Source organism: Pelophylax lessonae (assembly GCF_965119305.1).
Source record: "Pelophylax lessonae genome assembly, chromosome: 12".
NCBI lineage: Eukaryota > Metazoa > Chordata > Amphibia > Anura > Ranidae > Pelophylax > Pelophylax lessonae.
In genome coordinates this window covers 221,156,304-221,181,030 of record NC_138779.1, presented here as the reverse complement: position 1 = coordinate 221,181,030, position 24,727 = coordinate 221,156,304, and the positions used below count along the sequence as shown (strand labels likewise).

The 24,727-nt window shown below is 48.6% G+C and overlaps 1 protein-coding gene across 1 annotated transcript in view; it reads left to right on the top strand.

Moving 5' to 3' along the window:
* Positions 1–24,304, top strand: part of TMCO4 (transmembrane and coiled-coil domains 4) — a gene marked incomplete at its 3' end in the record, with an annotated part of 54,755 nt that extends 30,451 nt beyond the window's left edge. Inside the window, exons 10-13 of the mRNA XM_082274806.1 lie at positions 7,344–7,428; positions 9,634–9,751; positions 14,540–14,657; positions 23,960–24,304. Coding sequence (XP_082130932.1) covers positions 7,344–7,428; positions 9,634–9,751; positions 14,540–14,657; positions 23,960–24,304 — 666 coding nt within the window. The remainder of the gene's footprint in view (positions 1–7,343; positions 7,429–9,633; positions 9,752–14,539; positions 14,658–23,959) is intronic.
* Positions 24,305–24,727: the final 423 nt, after the last annotated feature.

The following is a 24,727-nucleotide window of genomic DNA, read 5'->3' as shown; positions in this document are numbered from 1 at the left end:
TTGGTGTGCACCATATCACATGCCTTCATCACTTCCACATTGGGACAAGGTCCACACCTTGCATTAAGTCCCATTGTTGGTGCAGCGTCTTATCTGCCTTCATCACTTCCACATTGGGACAAGGTCCGCACCTTGCATTAAGTCCCATGTTGGTGGTGTACCATACCACACACATTGGCTTCCACATGGTGACAAGGTCAGCACCTTAACACCTCACATTGATGGCTCTGCCCCACAAGCCATCTTGCCTTCAATGCTTGAAATCCACTCTTTGTGACTCTGGATTTGAACTCATGACACGTTGCATTGAAGCTTGCTACCATACACTCTGAGCCACAGAGCTAGGTGATGGACTACTCTTCAACAAGACCTTGTGTACCTTGTTCATAGTGAATGAAGTCTTAAAAAAAAAACCAAAATAGAAAAACCCCCTCCTTGAATCAAACCAATAACCCAACATTCTAGTATATGGCACACTTAGGTGTCTCTGGATTTGAACCCACAATGACCTTGCATTAAAGCTTGCTACCATACACTCTGAGCCACAGAGCTAGATGGTGGACTGCTCCTTCGCAAGACCCTGTGTACCTTGGAAATGGTTCATAGTGCATGAAGTCGTAAAAACAGAAAAACCCCCACCTGGAATCGAACCAATAACTCAACATTCTTGTATAAGGCACACCTACACCTTGCACCACAGATTCTGGCAAGTTGGCTGTTTTGCAAAGTGTGGTTTAAAGAAAAGAAAAGAAAAGAAAAGAAAAGAAAAAAAAAAGGTGAAAGCATGGTCAAAGTAATGGTACTGCATAAACCCACACTGGCATTGCAATAAAAAAAAAAACGCATTCTACATCTGGTGGTTGCTATAGGTTACTACAGTTCGCACTACTAAAGTCAAGCCAAAAATTACCTTGGGAGGAGAAGGAGATTGAACCTGCAAGGCTCTGTGTTTGTAGCTCAGCGTCCTACCCACCATACCACAGTAACAAACGGAGGTGCTTGCCCCGAAGAAGACTTCTCTTATGATATCATTGAAGGTAACCCTGCCATCACTGCTTTAAATGGAAAGTGTTTGTTAAATTTTACATCATATTTTAATAATTGTTTAGTGCTCACTGGTTGACTCAAAAGTCGTAAAAACAGAAAAAACCCCAACTGGAATCGAACCAATAACCCAACATCCTAGTATAAGGCACACCTACACCCTGCACCACAGATACTGGCAACCTGTCTGCTTTGCCAAGTGTGGTTTGAAGACAAAAAAAGGTGAAAGCATGGTCAAAGTAATGGTAGTGCATAAGCCCACACTGGCATTGGAATAAAAAAAAATAAAAAAAACAGCATTCTACATCTGGTGGTTGCTATAGGTTACTACTACAGTTCACAGTACTAAAGTCAAGCCAAAAATTACTTTGGGAGGAGAAGGAGATCGAACCCGCAAGTCTCTGTGTTGTAGCTCAGCATCCTACCCACCATGCCACAGTAACAAATGGAGGCACCTGCCCCGAAGAAGACTTCTCTTATTATATCATTGAAGGTAACCCTGCTCAAAATGTAGGTTCCATAGACATAAAAAAAAGAAATCACAGCACCCTCTTTCTGGAATTGAACCTAAAACTCAAGACACATTTGAAACACATATATCGGGACTATTCCCCCATAGAGAATGTTTGCTGAATGTCAGGTCTTCTGCTTTATAGCTTTGCTCCGTCGTGATTATCTCCGTGAAATGAAGGTGGCTCCTGCAGAACCTTCCCTTGAGACGGTTGATAGATTTTTATGGCACCCATTTAGATTCAATGATCTTGCGGTGATATATTAGAAGGTCTTTTCACCTTTATGTATTTCTTATTATTATATCTTTATGTAGTCCCATTGTACATTGGCCGGTATCCTCCACATCGTGCCATTGTGGTTGTAAGTTGCTCGTATTGTTTATAGCGCCCCTGTCAGTCTCCTGGTGTAGTGTGCACATCTTCCACATACAGCTGATTTTATTGGGCCATAAAAGTGTCCAAGCCACATGTTTATGATGAAAGTAGATGAGTCCCCTGAGGATGGGTCACACCTTCTTGTGGAAGGGACACTGGGGATCTCACAGTTCTTTATAAATTAAGCACACATTGATGGCCACATGGGGTTTTGAACTCACAACCTTCTGCGTTATAGGTGAGAGACTTACACACCACACCATTGAACCCACGAGGAGCCTCTAGCCACAACTCAGCCTTCCTCTGACTCTAGACTTATGGGTTACTGTTAAGTGTTGAATTTGTTGGGTCATGAAGGTGTCCAAGCCACAATTTACAATAAAAGTGGATGAGCCCCCTGTGGACAGGTCCCTTTCACCTTCTTGTGGAAGAGTCTGACCATCCGGCTACACAGCAGAGCTCACAGTCCTTCATAAATTAAGCCTAAATTGATGACTCCATGGGGATTTGAACTTGCAAACTTCTGTGTTATAGTTGAGAAAACTACACACCACACCATAGAACCCACACGTGACACCTACCCACAACACAGCCTTCCTATGACTCTAGACTTATGGGTTACCATTGTTGATTTTGATGGGTCATGAAAGTGTCCAAGCCACAAGTTTGCAATAAAAGTGGATGAGCCCCCTGTGGACAGGTCCCTTTCACCTTCTTGTGGAAGGGTCTAACCATCTGCCTACACAGCAGATCTCACAGTTCTTCATAAATTAAGCCTAAATTGATAACTCCATGGGGATTTGAACCTGCAAAGTTCTATGTTATAGGTGAGAAACCTACACACCACACCACAGAACCCACAAGTGACCCCTACCCCCAACACAGCCTTCCTATGACTCTAGATTTATGGGTCACCTTTGCATAGTTGTGTGCGCTCCAGATGATTTTGTTGCATCATGAGAACGTGTCCAAGCCACAAGTTTACGATAAAGGTGGATGAGCCCCCCTGTGGACGGGTCCCTTTCACCTTTTAGGTGGAAGAGTCTAACCAACTGTCTACATGGTGGATCTCAGTTCTTCATAAATGAAGCTCGAAATGATGACCACATGAGGATTGAACTTATAACCGTGCACATTATAGGTGAGAGGCCTACACATCACACCATAGAACCAACAAGTGGCCTCTACCCACAGCACAGCACAGCACAGCATTCCTCTGACTCTAGACTTATGGGTTACCATTAAGTGTTGATTTTGTTGGGCCATGAAAGTGTCCAAGCCACAAGTTTACGATAAAAGTGGATGGGCCCCCTGTGGACAGGTCCCTTTCACCTTCTTGTGGAAGAGTCTAACCATCTGTCTACACAGCAGATCTCACAGTTCTTCATAAATTAAGCCTAAATTGATGACTCCATGGGGATTTGAACCTGCAAACTTCTGTGTTATAGGTGAGAAACCTATACACCACACCATAGAACCCACAAGTGACCCCTACCCATAACACAGCCTTCCTATGACTCTAGACTTATGGGTCACCTTTGCATAGTTGTGTGCGCTCCAGATGATTTTGTTGCATCACGAGAACGTGTCCAAGCCACAAGTTTACGATAAAGGTGGATGAGCCCCCTGTGGACGGGTCCCTTTCACCTTTTAATTGGAAGAGTCTGACCAACTGTCTACATGGTGGCTCAGTTCTTCATAAATTAAGCCCGAAATGACAACCACATGAGGATTGAACCGATAACTGTGTAGGTTATAGGTGAGAGGCCTACACATCACACCATAGAACCAACAAGTGGCCTCCACCCACAGCACAGCATTCCCATGACTCTAGACTTATGGCCCCCCATAGTGTAATTGTGTGTTCCAGATTATTTTACTAGGTTTTGAGAAAGTGTGCAAGCCCCAAGTTTGCAATAAAAGTAGATGAGTCCCCTGAGGACGGGATACCTTCTTGTGGAGAAGTCTTACCAAGTGTCTACATGGCGGATCTCACTGTTCTTCATAAATTAAGCCCAAAAGTATAACCATGTAGGGAATGAACTTCTGTGTGATAGGCGAGAAGTCTACACATCACCCCATAGAACCCACAAGTGGCCTCCAACCACAACACAGCCTTCCTATGACTATAGACATATGGGTCACTAGTAGTGGGTGCAGGGCCGGCCTTTGGGGTGTGCAAGCTGTGCGGCCGCACAGGGCGCCATGGGCAAAAGGGGCGCCGTGCGGCCATCACAGCTCGCAGATGATCAGGCCACACAGCGGGAGGTAAGCAGCGACCGCAGCCTGGAGGTTCAGTGTGGGGGTCTCTGATGTAAGGGGGGCTCTGTGTGTGGGGGTCTCTGATGTATGGGGGGCTCTGTGTGGGGGGGGTCTCTGATGTAAGGGGAGCTCTGTGTGGGGGGGTCTCTGATGTAAAGGGGGCTCTGTGGGGGTCTCTAATGTAAGGGGGTCTTTGATGTAAGGGAGGCTCTGTGGGGATCTCTAATGTAAATGGGGTATTTGATGTGAGGGGGGCTCTGCGAGGGGTCTCTAATGTAAGGAGGGCTAAGTTATTAGTGATCATAAAAAAGAAAAGTCAAATAAAGTGCAAAAAAATGTGCAGGGGGGGGTTCACGCGTGCGGTGGGGGGGTGCCACAGGATTAGCTCGCACAGGGCGCCTGAACACCTAAGGCCGGCCCTGAGTGGGTGTTCCAGATGATTTTATTGGGCCATGAGAAAGTGTCCAGCCACAAGTTTAGAATGAAAGTAGATGCGTCCCTTGATGACAGTTACGGTTCCCATTCACATGCTTGTAGAAGAGTCTGACCAACTGTCTATACGGTGGCTCTCAGAGACGTGCCAGGCCGCTCGCGGGTATAATGAATGTTGTGAAGGAGCCTTTCATAATCCGCATTTAGCAGGATAATTGCCATCTCTCAGCACGCAGATCATATCTGCACATTAGAGGGGGATTGTCAGCAAATTTACACCTGTAAATGGCAGCTGAGAATCCCCTCCATCTGGTGAATGTGTGACCCCTCCAATGTGTTTCGTCTTCTCAGTCGTAAAACACACTCACAGGTTCTTCAATTATAATGTACATGTCCTTAAAGTTTTTATGTTTTTCAATATGTTTGGCCTCATGCCTCACAGATTTCTTAAGGAAGTGTTAAGAAAAAAAACTTACCTGGAGATCCTGACAGTATCAGCACTTCCTGTTGCTGGCTGACAACGCTAGGCCACCGCCTTACAATTAGCAGCAGTGTTGTCAGCCTGCCTTGTGCACTCTTTCAACTGGCTGCCCATCAGGTCTCTCAGATAGACAACCCAACAGCCAACTGAAGGAACTCACACAGCTGGCTGACAACACTGCTGATACTTGGGAGGCAATGGGTTACTGCTGTCAGCCCACAACAGGAAGTTCTGTTACTGGCAGGATCTCCAGGGAAAGCTAACAATACACATAAAGATTTCCCTTCTCTAGCCCTGTGGTCTGAAAGGGGAGAATCGCTTGATTACCCCATCCACAGACGAATCCACATTGCCGGGCTATTCTGACAGCTGGTATCTGCGGCTATCAGACTACCTGAACAGTGCCTGCATCTGATTGGACACAGGCGCTCCTCAGCTGAGAATATTCTGCCCAACTCCATAGACAGAAGTACTGAAAAATCAATTATTGTCAAGTCAGGTGGAAGCGAATGGATAATGATGGGGGGGGGGGGGGACAAAGAGAAGGGGGGGTTAGAGGCAGAGAGGAAATTGGGGATAGAGAGGAAGGGGGGGGGGGTGAGGGAAAGAAGAGGGAGGAAGGGATAGAGAGGGAGGGCAGGGTGGGGACCGAGAGAAAAGGCAGGATAGGGAGGAAAGCTGGGATAGGGACAGAGAGGCAAGGCGGGTCGGGGACAGAGAGGAAAGGGGGGATGGGGACAGAGAGGAAAGGGGGGATGGGGACAGAGAGGCAAGGCGGGTCGGGGACAGAGAGGAAAGGGGGGATGGGGACAGAGAGGAAAGGGGGGATGGGGACAGAAAGGAAAGATGGGATAGGGAGGAAAGGGGTAATGAGAACAAAGAGAAAAGGGGGGGGGATAGGGACAGAGAGGAAAGGGGAGGAAAGGGGGGATAGGGACAGAGAGGAAAGGGGGGATAGGGATAGGGACAGAGGGAAGGGGAGGGAAGGGGGATGGGGATAGAGAGGAAAGGGGGGGATAGGGAGAAAATGGGGGATGGGGACAGAGAGGAAAGGGAGGATGGGGATAGGGACAGAGAGGAAAGGGGGGATGGGGATAGGGACAGAGAGGAAAGGGGAAGATAGAGAGGAAAGGGAGATGGGGACAGAGAGGAATGGGGAGTGGGGCAGAGAAGAGGGGGGAAGGAATAGAGAGGGAGGGTGGGATTGGGACAGAGAGAAAAGGGGGGATGGGGACAGAGAGAAAAGGGAGGGAGTCAGAGAGAAATGGGGGGATGGGGACAGAGAGAAAACGGGGGATGGGGACAGAGAGGAAGGGGGGGTGAAGAAAGGGGGGATGGGGATAGGGATAGGGACAGAGAGGAAAGGGGAGGATAGGGAGGATGGGGATGAGGAAAGAGGGGGATAGGGACAGAGAGGAAAGGGGGGATAGGGACAGAGAGGAAAGGGGGGATGGGGATAGGGACAGAGAGGAAAGAGGGGGATAGGGACAGAGAGGAAAGGGGGGATGGGGATAGGGACAGAGAGGAAAGGGGGATGAGGAAAGGGGGGGGGAATAGAAACAGAGAAGAAAGAGGGGGATAGGGACAGAGAGGAAAGAGGGGGGTGGGGATAGGGACAGAGAGGAAAGGGGGATGAGGAAAGGGGGGGGGAATAGAAACAGAGAAGAAAGAGGGGGATAGGGACAGAGAGGAAAGAGGGGGGTGGGGATAGGGACAGAGAGGAAAGGGGGATGAGGAAAGGGGGGGGGAATAGAAACAGAGAAGAAAGAGGGGGATAGGGACAGAGAGGAAAGAGGGGGGTGGGGATAGGGACAGAGAGGAAAGGGGGGGGGGGGGGAATAGAAACAGAGAAGAAAGAGGGGGATAGGGACAGAGAAGAAAGAGGGGGATAGGGACAGAGAGGAAAGGGGGGATGGGGATAGGGACAGAGAGGAAAGGGGGATGGGGAGGAAAGCAGGGGATAGGAGACAGAAAGGAGAGTGGGGGAAAGAGAAGCAGGTAGAGGGGGGGGGGGTACAAGTAAGCATTGTGTGCAATCATTTATATAGATTGTAGCAGTAAATACAGAATCAATGGATTGTATTAGAATGGGAGGGAAGTATGAGAAGATGAACACAAGACAAATATAATGTGTTTTATTGGATAATAGTGAACTTTCTGTAACCCCATTATGGTTGGGGTGGGGGTTGGGTTGTCGGTATTTCGCTCGGTGTTTGGACATTCTTCTCCTTTTCCAGGGACACAGACCGGTGACTCTGATCGGCTTCAGTCTCGGCGCTCGAGTCATTTACTTTTGCCTGCAGGAACTGGCACAGGAATCCGGTAAGCCCCTCCATCGGTCATGGCCTCATACGTTTGGTAGGTAAAGCAGACGCTTCTCACCACTGAGATCACTGAGATCACTGAGATCACTTCCTTCTACAACACAAGAGAAATGAGTCAGCAGGAAGGATTGCAAGCTGTGCTCACGTCAGAATCTTCCCCCAGCTCAATAAACCCAAATATTGCAGCTTAGAAATTCTCAGATGTAATGGCTGCATTCGTTTTCTTTTTTTAGGCTTTTTTTTTTATTTTTTCCTGGTGATCCAGCCAGTAAGTCTGTTGTTGTTCAGTAGAACAAGTTGTCCTGCAGCTGTAGCAGTTAGGGGGATGATACAAACCATTTACCACTGACAGGTGCTTACAATGATCAGCTTTTACTTATGTAAAACTTTTATCCCAAACGGAAAAAAAAAAGCTGTTTGCTGTAACTGCCTATGAAGTGTGAGCTGGAGCTTAGCTTTAAAGTGATTACAAAGTCTTGTTTAAAATAAATAACAAATATGTTACCCTTACCTCCTCTATGTAGTTGATTTTGCACAGAGCAGCCCCAATCCTCCTCTTTTTGGGTCCCTCTTCGCTGCTCCTGGCCCCTCCCTCCTGTCGAGTGCCCCCACAGCAAGCAGTTTGCTATGGGGGCACGCAAGCCAAGCTGCAGCTCTGTGTGTCCATTCAGACACGGAGCTGCGGTTCAGTCCTGCCCCTTCTCTCTCCTGATTGGCTAACTGACTTTGATTGACAGCCGCAGGAGCCAATGACGCGTGGTTGTGTCTCAGCCAATCAGGAGGGAGAGTCCCGGACGGCCGAGGGACTCATGGATATTTGCTGGACAGGGATGGGGCTCAGGTAAGTATTAGGGGAGGTTGCTACACCCAGAAGGCCTTTTAACTTAAAGCAAAGGATGCATTAGGATGAAAAACCTTCTGACTGTACAACTCCTTAACACCATTTTTAACGGACAATTGCGCGGTCGTGCGACGCTGTACTCTAATAAAATTAGATTCTGAAGAATTCTGAAAAAAAAAAAAACTTAAAAAAAAAAAAATAAATAAATAAATAAAAATGTGGGTGTCTTCTGATCAATACACAATGCATCCAGATACATTGACCACTTCTGGACCGGAAGGATTTGCCCCCTTAATGACTAGGCCATTTGTTGCGATTCGGCACTGCGTTACTTTTACAGACAATTGCAACACTGTACCCAAATAAAATTGATGTCCTTTTTTCCCACAAATAGAGTTTTTTTTTTGTGGCATTTGATCACCTCTGCGATTTTTATTTTTTGCGCTATAAACAAAAAAATTGTGACAATTCTGAAAAAAACAAAAAAAAAAAAACTATTTTTCACATTCTGCTATAAAATATTCCTCAATAAAAAAAAAATTAAAAATCGAATTTTTTCATCATTGTAGGCCAATTTGTGTCCTGCCACATATTTTTGGTAAAAAAAAAATCCCAATAATTGTAATGGGGGGGGGGGGGGGGGTTTGTGGAGAGAGACCAAATGTGATTAACAAGATTAACCACTTCAGCTCTGGAAGGTTTTAATCCCTTAATGACCAGGCCATTTTTTTTGCGATACGGCACTGCGTTACTTTAACTGACAAATAAAAATCACAATAATTGTATATTGATTGGTTTGCGCAAAAGTTATCGCATCTACAAACTGGGGGAAAGATTTATTATTATTTTTTTTACTAGTAATGGCAGTGATCAGCGATTTTTAGCAGGACTGCGACATTGCGGCGGACAGATCGGACTCCTGACATTTTTGACACTTTTGGGGGGGACCAGTGACATTACTACAGTAATCAGTGCTAAAAATATGCACTGTCACTGTACTAATGACACTGGCAGGGAAGGGGTTAACACCAGGGGCGATCAAAGGGTTAAATGTGTCCCTAGGGGGTGCTTTCTAACTGTGTGGGGGATGGGCTTATGGAATGAACACAGAGACCTGTGTTCCTAAATAGGAGGAGCTCTGTGTTCATTGCTGACAGAACAGCGGTCTGCCGTGTTTACAACAGCAGACCGCCGTTCTGTCTCCACGGGGAGCGATCGCGGGTACCAGGTGGCAATTGAGGCCACCAGACCTGCAGGTCAGCTTCCCTGCTGGCGAATGGGGTCACGCACAACCCCGAAGCGGCGTATATCTACGAGGATTAAATCAATACATCTCTGATCTATCTCCATGTCTGATTTCAGGTTCAGAGGGGATTATAGAGGACGTGGTGCTGCTGGGAGCCCCGGTGGAAGGAGACGTCAAGAGATGGAAACCCCTGACACGCGTTGTAGCCGGACGGATCATTAATGGTTACTGCAGGTGTGTAAAATCATCTCCCCGACCTGTCAGAACACATTGGGGTCTATTTGTGAAAACAATACTGTAACTGGGCAAACGTTTCAGCCGTCACAACTAATCCCAAACTTTTTTGCCTGCTACATTTAATTTCTTATGATCGTCAGCTCCATCTAGTGGCCATAATGCGGTATTTTCCTGAAATACCTCAAATCAGGGAAATTACCACATTAGGGCCACTAGATGGAGCCGATGATCAGAATAAATTAACACAGTAGGCAAAATGACAGGGATTGTTCGTGAAGGCTGTGTGAATGTTTGAGAAAGTCGCACATAGATTGTTTATATTATTATCACAGATGGAAAAGAGATGTCCAGGTTTTGGAGAGCTACACTACCAGCACGCTCTTTCATTTTCTGCCAGGACATTAGATGTGGCATTAATGCTTTATTGGAGAGGTGTCTGAAAAAAAAACTGTCTGTGTTCCCCATAGTTAATCAGGTTGCAAATTTCCAGAGCAGGTGAGGCGTCATGGACATGCAATAGTGTCTGGCAGCTTACCTTCTCCTCCATGTCTGCATTAGAGGCCAGACTCTCCTTCTGGCTGCTTTTTTATCATTTCTCCTCCCTGTTTGGCTCCTCCCCAGGCCATTATAGGAAGTCTATATTAACCAGTGCACTGCAGGTCTGCTTTGCTGTTCAACAGTGTTTGTTAGTTTGTGTTCCTGTCTACCGTGTGCTTCATCCACCTTACTGTGTACTGATTTTGGCTCGTCTTTGACTATTCCTGTTTGCCTGTGACCCTGACCTTTGGCCTGTCCCTTGGTTACCCTCGTCTGCCTGTTGCCCCGACCTCGGTTTACCCATCACTATCCCTTGTGTCCTGAGTGGCTGCTTCCCCTCTCTCCCTACGGAGCGTGACCCGGGGGACCCCATGGGCTGTGACCTGGGCCCAGTTGCAGCCAAGTCCATCTTCACCACTAGAGGCTCTGGTGAACACCTGCTGGGTCTTAGACTCTGCGCCCTGGGCGTGACCCAGGGGACCCCAGGGGCCGCGACCTGGTCCCAGTTGCAGCCAAGTCCATCCTCACCACTAGAGGCTCTGGTGAACACCTGCTGGGTCTTAGACTCCGCACCTTGGGGAATCTTGGGCTCACATTTCCTGTCCATCCGCAGCAGTCAGCTCTTGGGTTCACTACCCTGCGGTGCACCCCTGCCTCCAACAGGGGGCAGCTGTCACCTGGCCACAGGTGACCTGACATGAGGGAAGGAGAGGCGATGGGTGTATTCAAGCGTCATTCAGGGTTAGTTATTATTATTATACAGGATGTTATTATAGAGCGCCACCAGTTTGCTAAGCACTTTACAACATGAGGACAGACAATACAGTTACAATACAATTCAATGAAAGAATATTCAGCAAGGACAGATTGCCTGCGCCCCGGTGCATTGTGGGTAATTTGAGAAGTAGCGTATATAAAAGCGGGGAATAAATATGTTCCATCTCTGCGTGTCTCATCACATTGTGTCTTCCTGTGTGCGGGAGAGAAGGAGGATGAATAATGCAAGTAAACAATGACACTGATTACAGATGGCCGGGAATAGAATTGGGAGCCAGAGATTGTGGGGGAGGGGTACTAGCGTTTTTGTCACATGACAACCTTCCCAGCACAGAGATTCTTACAGCCCAGTCTGTGCGATGGGGGATATCATCTATTCCTGTACTGGTACCAGTCTGTGCGATGGGGGATATCATCTATTCCTGTACTGGTACCAGTCTGCGCAATGGGGGATACCATCTATTCCTGTACTGGTATCAGTCTGCGCGATGGGGGATACCATCTATTCCTGTACTGGTACCAGTCTGCGCGATGGGGGATATCATCTATTCCTGTACTGGTACCAGTCTGCGCGATGGGGGATACCATCTATTCCTGTACTGGTACCAGTCTGCGTGATGGGGGATACCATCTATTCCTGTACTGGTACCAGTCTGCGCGATGGGGGATATCATCTATTCCTGTACTGGTACCAGTCTGCGCGATGGGGGATACCATCTATTCCTGTACTGGTACCAGTCTGCGCGATGGGGGATATCATCTATTCCTGTACTGGTACCAGTCTGCGCGATGGGGGATACCATCTATTCCTGTACTGGTACCAGTCTGCGCGATGGGGGATATCATCTATTCCTGTACTGGTACCAGTCTGCGTGATGGGGGATACCATCTATTCCTGTACTGGTACCAGTCTGTGCGATGGGGGATATCATCTATTCCTGTACTGGTACCAGTCTGCGCAATGGGGGATACCATCTATTCCTGTACTGGTATCAGTCTGCGCGATGGGGGATACCATCTATTCCTGTACTGGTACCAGTCTGCGCGATGGGGGATATCATCTATTCCTGTACTGGTACCAGTCTGCGTGATGGGGGATACCATCTATTCCTGTACTGGGACCAGTCTGCGCGATGGGGGATACCATCTATTCCTGTACTGGTACCAGTCTGTGCCATGGGAGATATCCTCTATTCCTGTACTGGTACCAGTCTGCGCGATGGGGGATACCATCTATTCCTGTACTGGTATCAGTCTGCGCAATGGGGGATACCATCTATTCCTGTACTGGTACCAGTCTGCGCGATGGGGGATACCATCTATTCCTGTACTGGTACCAGTCTGCGCAATGGGGGATATCATCTATTCCTGTACTGGTACCAGTCTGCGCGATGGGGGATACCATCTATTCCTGTACTGGTATCAGTCTGCGCAATGGGGGATACCATCTATTCCTGTACTGGTACCAGTCTGTGCAATGGGGGATACCATCAATTCCTATACTGGTACTAGTCTGCTCGATGGGGGAGATCATCTATTCCTGTACTGGTACTAGTCTGCGCGATGGGGGGATACCATCTTTTCCTGTACTGGTACCAGTCTGTGTGATGGGGGAGATCATCTATTCCTGTACTGGTACCAGTCTGTGCAATAGGGGAGAACATCTATTCCTGTACTGGTACCAGTCTGCATGATGAGGGATATCCCTCTATACCTGTACTGGTACCAGTCTGTGCGTTGGGGGATACAATCTATTCCTGTACTGGTACCAGTCTGCCCAGTGGGTTATAGCCTCTATTTTTGTACTGGTACCAGTCTGTGCAGCGGGGAATATCCTCTATTCCTGTACTGGTACCAGTCTGTACGATGGGGGATATCATCTATTCCTGTACTGGTACAAGTCCGTGCCATGGGAGATATCCTCTATTCCTGTACTGGTATCAGTCTGCACGATGGGGGAATAGCCTCTAATCCTGTACTGGTACCAGTCTGTGCGATGGGGAATATCCTCTATTCCTCTACTGGTACCAGTCTGTGCGATGAGGGATATCCTCTATTCCTGTACTGGTACCGGTCTGTGCAATGGGTAATATCCTCTATTTCTGTACTGGTACCAGTTTGCGCAGTGGGGGGTTTCACCTATCCCTGTACAAGTCTGTGCGATGGGGGATATTATCTATTCCTGTACTGGTACCAGTCTGTATATGAAGGGATATCCGCTATTCCTTTACTGGTACCAGTTTGCACAAGGTTTGGGGATTCACCTATTACTGTACTGGTACCAGTTTGTACAGCGGGGGATAACCTCTATGCCTGTACTGGTACCAGTCTGCACAGTGGGGGGTTTCACCTATTCCTTTGCTGGTACCAGTTTGCGCAGCAGGATAGATTACCTCTATTCCTGTACTGGTACCAGTTTGCGCAGCAGGGGATATCACCAATTCCTGTACTGGGGGATATCTTCTTTTCCTGTACTGGTACCAGTTTGCACAGCAGGGGATATCGCCAATTCCTGTACTGGGGGATATATTCTATTCCTGTACTGGTACCAGTTTGCACAGCAGGGGATATCACCAATTCCTGTACTGGGGGATATCATCTATTCCTGTACTGGTACCAGTTTGCACAGCAGGGGATATCGCCAATTCCTGTACTGGGGGATATCTTCTTTTTTTTTTTTTTTTTTTTATATCTTCTATTCCTCTACTGGTACAAGTTTTCATAGTGGGGGATATTGTCTATTCCTGTGACGGCACTCTGATCTCTGCCTCTCCCAATATCCTCACACATTGCCCCTCCAGTTGTAACACCCATTGTTTTCTCTTGTCTATGTCTTAAAGGGCACCTTTCAAGAGAGAACTATGTGTGTCTCCAAGCATGCAGTCAGTGAAGTCCAAACTCCTGATCTGCATACTTTTTCCAGGTCAGTAGCTCAGAACATAATAACGCTGGGGGATGAGCACGACGGCAAGAAAAACAGGACAGACACAATAAATTCTCTCAGGACAGGTTTCCTTTGCCTCAGAACTCCCAGTATTACTTTACAGCAACCAATCTGACAAAGCCATACTGGAAAATATTGACAATAAGAATACTGAACATGTGACCTGGTTTGTCATGAGCAGCACAGACAGCACCCTTTTGAGACACTTTAATAAACAGAGTCCTGCATACAGGGCTTTTGACAAAGGGCAGGCAAGGGGGGCAGCTGCCCTGAGAGCAGAGAAGCAAGGGGGCAAAGAATAGAAGCAGGGTGGTACACCCATTCTACTGCATGTATTACCAGTGGGGGAGGGGGGCTCAATTCTGGATCCTTGCCCCAGTAGTGGCTGCATGTATGACAAGAATGGCTGAAAAATTTCTCACCTATCTCCCGGGAGGATGGCAGTGCTGGCGATCTCGCGCTGTGTTTCCCTCTGACCTTTCCCCTGGTGGTGGCGCTGTGCTGATGAGTCTCATCCTGTCTTACAGAGGGGATTGGCTGCTGAGTTTTGTGTATAGAAGCTCCTCGGCGAAGCTGAACGTGGCCGGTCTACAGCCGGTGGAATTGGATGACAGGAGGATGGTCAATGTGGACCTGTCTTCAGTGGTAAGTGACCCTTCTGTGTCCTCTTTATCCTGGTGGCAAGGTTAGTAGGGTATAAAGAGCGCAGATCCTTTAAGTCCTGTAAATTGTGAGTTGGAGTCTCCAATTCCAATTGGGGCATTTAAAGCAGAACTCCGGGGTTGCAACTTGTGCTCCCTCCTAATCCCTTAAGGCTCCTCTTCCCCCCCATCATGCATGTTTTTTTGTTTTTTTTCTTAAACCCCTATACTTATTTTTACTTTGCTGGTCCATTCACTTGCCTACGGCTTCATCTCCCTCTTTCATCGCTGGCAGGGGTGGGCATTCATTCAGGACTGAGTGGTGCTCATATAATGACCTGTAGGTGGAGCTCAGCCTCAGAATACACTAAGCCCAGCTTGTGTGATGATGCGCCCCCTGGAGGGGAGTGTAAATAACAGGGTGGGCTCACAGGAAATGGGCAGAATGACAGAGAGTTGAGTTGCCCGGAGGAAAACCACCGGTGCTAGACCGAGGAGGAAGACAGGAACAGTGCTGGAGCTTGGAACAAGTAGCTGAATTTGGGGGGGGGGGGGGGGGGCAGGAAACCATAATTGGAAAAAATCTGCATGGGATTCCACTTAAATGCTAAATTCGGTCTTATTTCTTCCAAAAAATGGTCATCAAAATCACTTTATTATATCCTCTGCCAAGGTGACTCCTATAGCCAGAGCATAAGCACCATTTATGGTGGAAAACAGATTATATTAGAGAGGATTATATCACAGAGGTTGGGTCACCCTGCTCTCTATATGATTGTCTAGTAGCTTCCCTCTGTAACTCTCATGCTTTTCTGGAATATCAGGAGCGTTAGGGAACAAGGAGAGGATAACACCAATCTCAGCACTCCCCCTACGCACCCTCTTCACACTGAGTCCCCGCTGGGATTGGAAAATGAGATCCGTGTCTTATGATACAATCAAACTTAATTAATCTTAGATCCCCTCTGCCGCACGCTGCACTTCTACTCCTTCACAAGGATCGAGGCTAATCCGACACAACCGCCTCTCGCTGTGTGAATTCACATGTCAGCGAGGGGCCTTTTCTCAGGTCCTAATCCTCCAGGAATTGGTATCCAACAGACTAAAGATTCACTCTGATAACAGTGTAAAAACATGCAGGAGTGGCCTTTCAACAGCTTCAAGTTCCTGGAGTTTTTCGATTTAACAGTTTGCAGCAATAAAGTAGTTTTCACACTTTGTTGTAAAACATTTACTGAATTTTGGAAGCCTCTCCTCTCCTGGAATGCCCATCCATCACGATAAAAGCTCCTTCACCCTTGAAAAGCCCCTTTCCACTTGTACAAAAACCCACAAAACCCTTGACCCAAGGCAGGCCCTGACTTCCCTGGAAAGAACCTCTTTATGTCTGTAGAGGCCCTATTTCCTAAAGGTCCTCCAGCCCAGGAGTACTACCCCACCATGGATAGCCCCACTTCTCTATCTTGAGAAAAGCAGACCCTCCACCACTAGAAAGTCCATCTCCACTGCTGAAATGTTTCTCCACCAATGCAAAAGCCCCTCTGCCATTGGAAAGCCATTTCTATTCCTACAAAATCCCTACCTATCTGGCAAGCCCCCTCTTAAAAGGCATGGATTTCCCTGGAGTACAGGCACCTCTCCCTGAAGGTCCTCCAGCCTAGGAGTGCTACTCTACTGTGAATGGCCCCACCTTTCCACCTCTAGAAAAGTAGACCCTTCACCACTAGAAAGCCCATCTCTACGCCAAAAGGCTCCTCCACCAATAAAAAATCCCTCTACCATTGGAAAGCCCATTTCCACTCCTACCAAATCCCAACATCCCTGGCAAGCCCCTAAACTCTTAGAAGGCCCTGAATCCACTAGAAAGAACCTCTTTACCCCTGTACAGGCACTCCTTCCTAAAGGTCTCCAGCCCAGAAGTGCTATCCTACGTTGGATGGCTCCAGCTCCCCTGAAAGCTCCTATGTCTCTGAAAAAGCTTCCCTTGAAAAGCCCCTTTCAACTTCTAAAAAGACCCTCCACCACTAGAAAGTCCCTCTCGCCTCCTGAGACGCCCTTCAACCAATTTAAAAGACCCTCCACTACTAGAAAGTCCTTCTGGGGTCAAAACCCCACCATTCGTGGGAAGTCCCTTAATTCTTGGTAAGCTCTAAATCTCCTGGAAAATACCTCCCTAAATCTGTACAGGCTCTCCACCCTAAAGGTCCTCCAGTCCAGGAGTCCTGTTCTACATTGGATGGCTTAACCTCTGCAAAAGCTTCCCCACCCTTGCAAAGCCCGTTTCAACCTCTAAAAAGACCCTCCACCACTAAAAAGCTTCTCTCACCTCTTGAAATGCCCTCAACCAATGAAAAAGACCCTCCACCCATGAAAAGTATCTTTCCACTGTACTTCTCCCTGCAGGTCCTCCAGCCAAGGAGTGCTACCCAACTGTGGATGGCCCACCTCCCCATCTCTAGAAAAGCAGACCTTCCACCACTAGAAAGCCTATCTCTACTGCTGAAATGCACCCACCAATAAAAAAGCACCTTCACCCTTGGAAAGGCCCTTTCAACTCTTATCAAAATTAACAATCCTTGGCAAGCCCTTCAAACCTTGCAAGGCTTTGGCTCTCTTAGAAAGAACCTCCCTAACCCTTTATAGGTCCCTCCTACCTAAAGATCCTCCTGCCCAAGAGTGCTTTCGTACATTGGATGGCCCCCCTCTCTCCTGGAAAGCTTCCCTACCTCTTTTAAAAGCCCCTTATGCCCTGGAAAGACCAGTTTGACCCCTAAAAAGACCCTCCACTACTAGAAAGCCCCTCTCTCCTGCTGAAATGCCTCTCCACCAATAAAAAAAAAGCCCCTTCACCCTTGGAAAGGCCCTTTGGAGGCTCCCTCTCTTCTGGAAAGCTCCTCCACCCCTAGAAAGCCCCTTATGTCCTGGGCAGTCCCTTTTGACCCATAAAAAGACCCTCCTGTACTAGAAAGCCCCTCTCCCCTGCTGGATAGGCCCACAACCCCCAGGAATGTTTTCTTCCCCTGATATGCGCCTCCATTGCATGGATGGAGTGGCCAGAATAAGAAGAGTTTAGTCGTTTTGTCACTCATAGAGACATTCTGAAAATGGCAAATGACACCAGAGTGTACTGCACCTAACTTCCTAATGCTGCCACAGTAACAGGCAACCAGTGCTCAGTACATGGCATGACCAGCATACGCTAAAACCTTTGCGATGTGATGAAGCAGGGAACCCAGAAGCTAGTGGAGCTCTAAAGTGGTTATTCATTTCAAATTAAAATACTCTTTTAATCTGGGACTTATGCCGGAAGGCGAGACGTCCGCCAATCATGGCGCCTTCAGCCATCAAGAAACTGCAGAATAATTCAGAGCGCCTTCTTTTCAGGTCATGAATATCGTAAAATGCAGATCGGGTTTTGGTCACCTGGTGTGTTGCTAGCGGATGGTGATGAGTCAATGGCGCAACCTGTACCGGACCCACCCTCCATTTTTCTAGCGTGCCTTAGATACGGCTGGTCACCATCTTCATTTTTCCTCTTCACCGGTTTTAGTAAATCAGCCATAACACGCCGCGCTCACTCTCTCTCTCCCTGTCAGCTTTGGAAAAGGGAAACGATGTGAAATATATATTTGCTGCCTGCGGGCCCTGGTTAATATTGCGGATTCATCCGGGTAGATTGTAACGCCTGCCAGGCTGATGGGCCGTGTCTGGGAGGGGGGGGGGGGGCCCATTTCCAGTAAAGAGCACTCAACCATCACAAAGCGCTGAACCATGGGGAGGGGCCGTCAGGTGAGTAAAATTGCAGGCTGGAGTCTTCAGAGCCATTTTATCTCGGGTTTTTACACAGAAAGCCCATCGCCGCCCATCTGGGAGATAACAGCCGAGCGCTCACACATCACACTTTAAGACTGACGGCAATGACGGTGGAGAGAGAGCGCCTCTGTCTGAGCACTTAGAAAGGTTTCCCAAAGTGCACCTGTCACTTCAAATAAAGCTTTTCACATTCAGGAGAGCGCAGAGGCGTTGGCTTCTTCCAAGTCCCCCAAGTCCCAGGAATCAGAGTTGGGATTTTGCTGGAATAAATGTCAGAAGGATTACTGGAGACTCGTAATATGCCAACACGTTATCAGAGATGGAGGAAGAGGCGCCAAAGTATAACCAGCGGGAATCCCCGCTTACCGTAATGCGTGAAAGTCATTTTTATTGAACTTTTTCTTTTTTGTTCCATATTTAAAGTGGAAGTCCAGCCAGGAAAGGTATACTACTATATGCAAGTGTAGCGCTTACAGCTAAAAGAATGCAAACATGCAGCTGGACTGGCCAGAAGGGCAACAGTCAGGGGCGTAACTACAGGGGTTGCAATTGCAACCGGGCCCCATGCTGATGGGGGCCTGTGTGGCTCCCCTGTACACCTGGATAGGAGGGGTGGCGGGGGCAGCATGTAGAGAAATCACTGTCTTCCTTTTTCCTCCTGTAGCTGCAGGAGGAAAATGGAGGAGATTGGTTCCTCTGTATGCTGCCCCCGCCCCTCCTCCTATCCAGTTCACTTGTGTTCTGCTGTCTCTGGACCCGTGTGCTCCCCTGGTCCCCCCCTACTGTGCTCCCCCCCCTACTGTGCCCCCCCCCCTCCCCGTGCTCCCTCCCCTCTCCTGCCGGCTGCTGCAGGGGCTGTGTCACAATAGAGAACCAGTAAGGGGTCAGTAAATATGTAATTTACCAGCTCCTTCCTTTTCTGAATGGACAGAGTCATAGTCAGTGATATTGTAAAAAATTTAATAAAATGATAAAAAATAATACAATTAAAATACCAAAAAATAAAAACTACTGAAACCAGTGGGTGAACTTCCAGGATCACAAAGGTCCCATTTGCGACCGGGCCCTGGCCTTCCACCACCGTGGGGAGGCCCCAAGATGGCAGGAAGGGGGTCCACTGCTGAACTTGTGAAAGGGTCCTGCAACGAGAGTAAAGGGCCCCAGGCCAGGGGTCCGGGGGGCCCTTCATGGTTTCTTGCACCGGGGCCCTGAAAGTTCTAGTTATGCCTCTGGTGGGTGGGGTATCTGCAGCTTCATGTTTGGAAAGGCTCAGGGACGCTCATGACAGCATTGACCGAGTACGGCCATGTTTGGTCAATGATGTCACAACCATCCAAAAACACCTTTGCAAGAAGTCAATGCCAAGAGTTCATTGGCCCAGCACAGACTTCAGCCTTCCAGGTTCGACCCAAAGCTAAGCTCATCCCTATTAATATCATTGGAAGTAATGTGCAGCGCCTGTACAGTCCCTCCCCCAGGCACAGTATGACATCACAAATCAGAGCTGAATTTCTTATAAGGACATGAAATAAAAAACATTAAAACAATTTCTAGAGTGCACAACAGGGAGGGAGCTAGGAGTCAAAAGTGAGCTCAATCCCTTCTCAGCTTAAGCCCCCATTCACATTGGGCTGATTTGACATTCGATTTGACACGTTGCATGCCAAATTGTAGCCGATTGCCCCCAACAGCACCATCCGAATCGGTGTGACGCCAACTTTACGCCGCACCCATTCCCAAAAGTAGTTTCTGCAGTACTTTTGGCGACTTCGGGGGGCAATTTGCACCTTCAAATATGCCTGCCAAATTGCCCCCGAACTTGCACTGACATCTAAAGTTTGAAATCTGAACTCGTACGATTTTAAACCCTCACTCAGTGTGAACGAGGGCTTGTTCTTAGTACTGGGAGTTCAGGCTGGCGTGATGATGCAACCCCAGGGGGCGGGTCCCCAGCCTCAGAGGCAAGGGGATGACTGACACTGGCTGTCACCGACCCAGAATAAGAATGACATCTAGTGGCAGAAAGGAATTATTGCAGCAGATAGTGAGACCACCCTCCATTCTCACACAGAGAGGTCCTCTTCCCTTTCTGACTGCTGAACAGAGCCGCAGGGGAGCAAAGGAAGAGGAAGGGGGGCATTAAAGTAATTTTTGTAGCTCTGGCATACAGATTACATATGATCCATCCTTGAGGTCAACCTGTATGCCAAGCAGAGCAACAGATTCACTCCCCCCCCCCCCCCCCACACACACACACCTTTGCTCCCCTGCTGCTTTAATCAGCCATCAGGAGTGATGATGGCGGGTTGTCTCACTATCAGCTGCAATAATTCCTTTCTGCCACTAGATGTCACTGGTCTTCTGGGTCCAGTGACAGTCAATATCCATCAACCCCCTTCCTCTTAGCCCAGGCTGTCATGGACCCGCCCCCTGAAATTGCATCATGGCGTCAGCCCAACCCACAGTACTGCAATGCATGAGCTCTGTTCAGCGCTGGAGGAAGGACTGCCCATCGCTACCGCTGCCGTTCAGTTTTTATATTAATTATATAGTATAATTAGTATAATTTAATATATTATTATATAGTAATTGCAGTCACTTACATGTAATAATAATAAAAAAGAAAAAAATTCAGATCTCCTTTAACAGCAATGATATCGCAGTGCCCTGTGTCTGCGCTAGCGTTTTGCGCTATGAATGGCGGTCCCTAAACTCTGTTTTCCCTCTCAGACGTCTCGCGGCTCCCCCGCAGTGTTGTCATCGGGTTAATTCTGAGGAATGGAAAAAAAAAATCTCGCCAGTTAATCAGCGTCAACGCCCCCACCTCTCCGAAACTAATTACACCTTGAGGTTAAAGCGGTGACCCGCTGTCCTTTCCACAGCCCCTTAGGAAAAGGGGGGGGGAGGGGGGGAACACACCGCTGTGACAGGCGCTGCGCGAGGAACAGCTGCTCCGAACGACGAAGCCCCGTGCGTCCTTTCCCCGTAATTAACGCCGCACGCTTTTTCACCCCTTTTGTTTTTGCACTTTAAAGCTCCTGATTGCCATTTGTGTAAGTTTTGTAAACGTCCCGCGGCGCCCCATTGTCTCGTCAGCGACTTACAGCTGCGTCACTCTGAACGGGCAAACCGCGGCGCGCTGGTACTTTTTATTTTACGCTCGTGAAGACACATAATCAAAGATTCCGCGGCAACTGAACTGGAATGGATCTCGCTGGGCTTTTCTGGATTTGTTTTGAGATTTTTTTTTTAACCCTTTTTCTACTGACGTTCGCTTTTTCCTAAAGAGAATCTGAGCGCCACCTCTGTGAGAAGCATTGGATGGAAGCTGCTTAGCAAGGGGGCAGGGTATTAAAAATGGTTGCTTCTTCTCTTCGGCAGTTTTTTTTTTTTCTTTAATATATTAGTAATTAATTGCAGCATGTAGTAGAGATCGGTTTTACATTTGCTGCACAATGGATCAATCAGGTTACATTGATCACTACAAGATTCAGCTACATGCTGCTTGTGCTGCTTACTCTATAGGGAGCCATTAGTTCAGTTTACACCGATCAGCCATAACATGATGACCCTGGTTAAATACAAAAAAAAAAAAAAAAGAGGGCGCCACCATCTAAGTGCAGCCATAACCTCCACCACCTCCATCCAAGAGCCTTCCCTCCCCCATCAATGAGCCTTCCCTCCCCACATCCATCAATGAGCCTTCCCTCCCCACCGCCATCAATGAGCTTTCCCTCTCCACCTCCATCAATGAGCCTTTCCTCCCCCCCTCCATCAATGAGCCCCCCCTCACCTCCGTCAATGAGCCTTCCCTCCCCACCTCCATCAATGAGCCTTCCCTCCCCACATCCATCAATGAGCCTTCCCCCCCTCACCTCCGTCAATGAGCCTTCCCTCCCCACCTCCATCAATGAGCCTTCCCTCCCCACATCCATCAATGAGCCTTCCCCCCCTCACCTCCGTCAATGAGCCTTCCCTCCCCACCTCCATCAATGAGCCTTCCCTCCCCACCTCCATCAATGAGCCTTCCCTCCCCATCTCCATCAATGAGCCTTCCCTCCCCACCTCCATCAATGAGCTTTCCCTCCCCACCTCCATCAATGAGCCTTCCCTCCCCACCTCCATCAATGAGCCTTCCCTCCCCACCTCCATCAAAGAGCTTTCCCTCCCCACCTCCATCAATGAGCCTAACCCTCCCCACCTCCATCAATGAGCCTTCCCTCCCCACCTCCATCAATGAGCTTTCCCTCCCCACCTCCATCAAAGTGCTTTCCCTCCCCACCTCCATCAATGAGCCTTCCCTCCCCACCTCCATCAAAGAGCTTTCCCTCCCTACCTCCATCAATGAGCCTTCTCTCCCCACCTTCATCAATGAGCCTTCCCTCCCCACCTCCATCAATGAGCTTTCCCTCCCCACCTCCATCAATGAGCTTTCCCTCTCCACCTCCATCAATGAGCCTTCCCTCCCCACCTCCATCAATGAGCCTTTCTTCCCCACCTCAATCAATGAGCCTTCCCTCCCCACCTCCATCAATGAGCCTAACCCTCCCCACCTCCATCAATGAGCCTTTCTTCCCCACCTTCATCAATGAGCCTTCCCTCCCCACCTCCATCAATGAGCTTTCCCTCCCCACCTCCATCAATGAGCCTTCCCTCCCCACCTCCATCAATGAGCCTTCCCTCCCCACCTCCATCAATGAGCCTTCCCTCCCCTCCTCCATCAATGAGCCTTCCCTCCCCACCTCCATCAATGAGCCTTCCCTCTCCCACCTCCATCAATGAGCCTTCCCTCTCCCACCTCCATCAATGAGCCTTCCCTCCCCACCTCCATCAATGAGCCTTCCCTCCCCACCTCCATCAATGAACCTTCCCTCCCCACCCCCCACCTCCATCAATGAGCCTTCCCCTCCCCACCTCCATCAATGTGTTTTCCCTCCCCACGTCCATCAATGAGCCTTCCCTCCCCACCTTCCCACGTCCATCAATGAGCCTTCCCTCCCCACCTTCCCACCTCCATCAATGAGCCTTCCCTCCCCACCTCCATCAATGAGCCTTCCCTCCCCACCTCCATCAATGAGCCTTGGCCGCCCATGACCCTGCCCTCAGTTGGCTGGTTCTCCTTCCTTGGACCACTTTTGGTCAGTCCTGACCACTGCAGAACGGGACATCCCACAAGAAGTGCAGTTTTGGAGTCGTCTAGATATTACAATTTGGTCCTGGTCAAAGTCCTTCAAAGCCTAACATTTGTCTATTTTTTTCTGCTTTAAACACATCAACTTCAGGGACAACATATCCCACCCACTTTCATTGTCACCAGATAATCAGAGTTATCCCACCCACTTTCATGGTCACCAGATAATCAGAGTTATTCACTTTACCAGTCAGTGATCAGAATGTTATGGCTGATCGGTGTATCGCCTAAGCGATTATTCCAAGGCGGTTCGGCTCTCTGCGGTCATTTGGTCAGTAATTCCTTCTGTCTCCTCCCTGCAGGTAAACGGACACCTGGACTACATGAAGCAGATGGACACGCTGCTCAAAGCCGTTGGAATTAAAACCAAGGATTGTCGCTTCGAAGAGCAAAGTGGACTGCTCCGCCCACTGGGCGGGGTAACAGTACAAACGCACAGCGACCCCACGGAAGAGAAAACAGACTGCGAGGACCGGTCCCCCTGGGACTGGGAACCAGTGGGTGCAGAGACAGCCCAAGAAGACGGGACCAAGTCCTCACCCACCAACCAGTACAAAGAGGACCTGGTGTGTAAAGACTGCGCAAACAACAACGAGAACGGCTCAGACTGTGCGTGTAAAAGCGCCACAACCGACGCCAAAACATGAGGCAGAGCGCCGCGTGCGTCCCGCATAATGCAACGCAGACAGTCTTTGCCCCAGACATTCCTCACCACAGGGGACTGCAGAAACCAGGACACCATGAAGACGACGTCACCTGGCCACGTGACGTCCCCGTTACTGCCATTCCTGCGATCGCTCGCCGTCACCGAGACACAGCCAGGCTCAGAGAACAAAGAGGACCTGTCACTCAGCAATCACCCACAGGCAGACAACAAAGAGGACCTGTCACTCAGCAATCACCCACACTCCAGGTGTCTGCTTGTATTTGATCCCGAGGAATGCAAAACCATTATGAAGGATCCTCAAGAGAATAAATTCCGTTCTATCAGCCATCCCATAATTCCCAGAATCTACATTTGTTTGCTACTGTCATTGTAAGGAGCCCTCTCCCCCCACACCAAAAAGCTG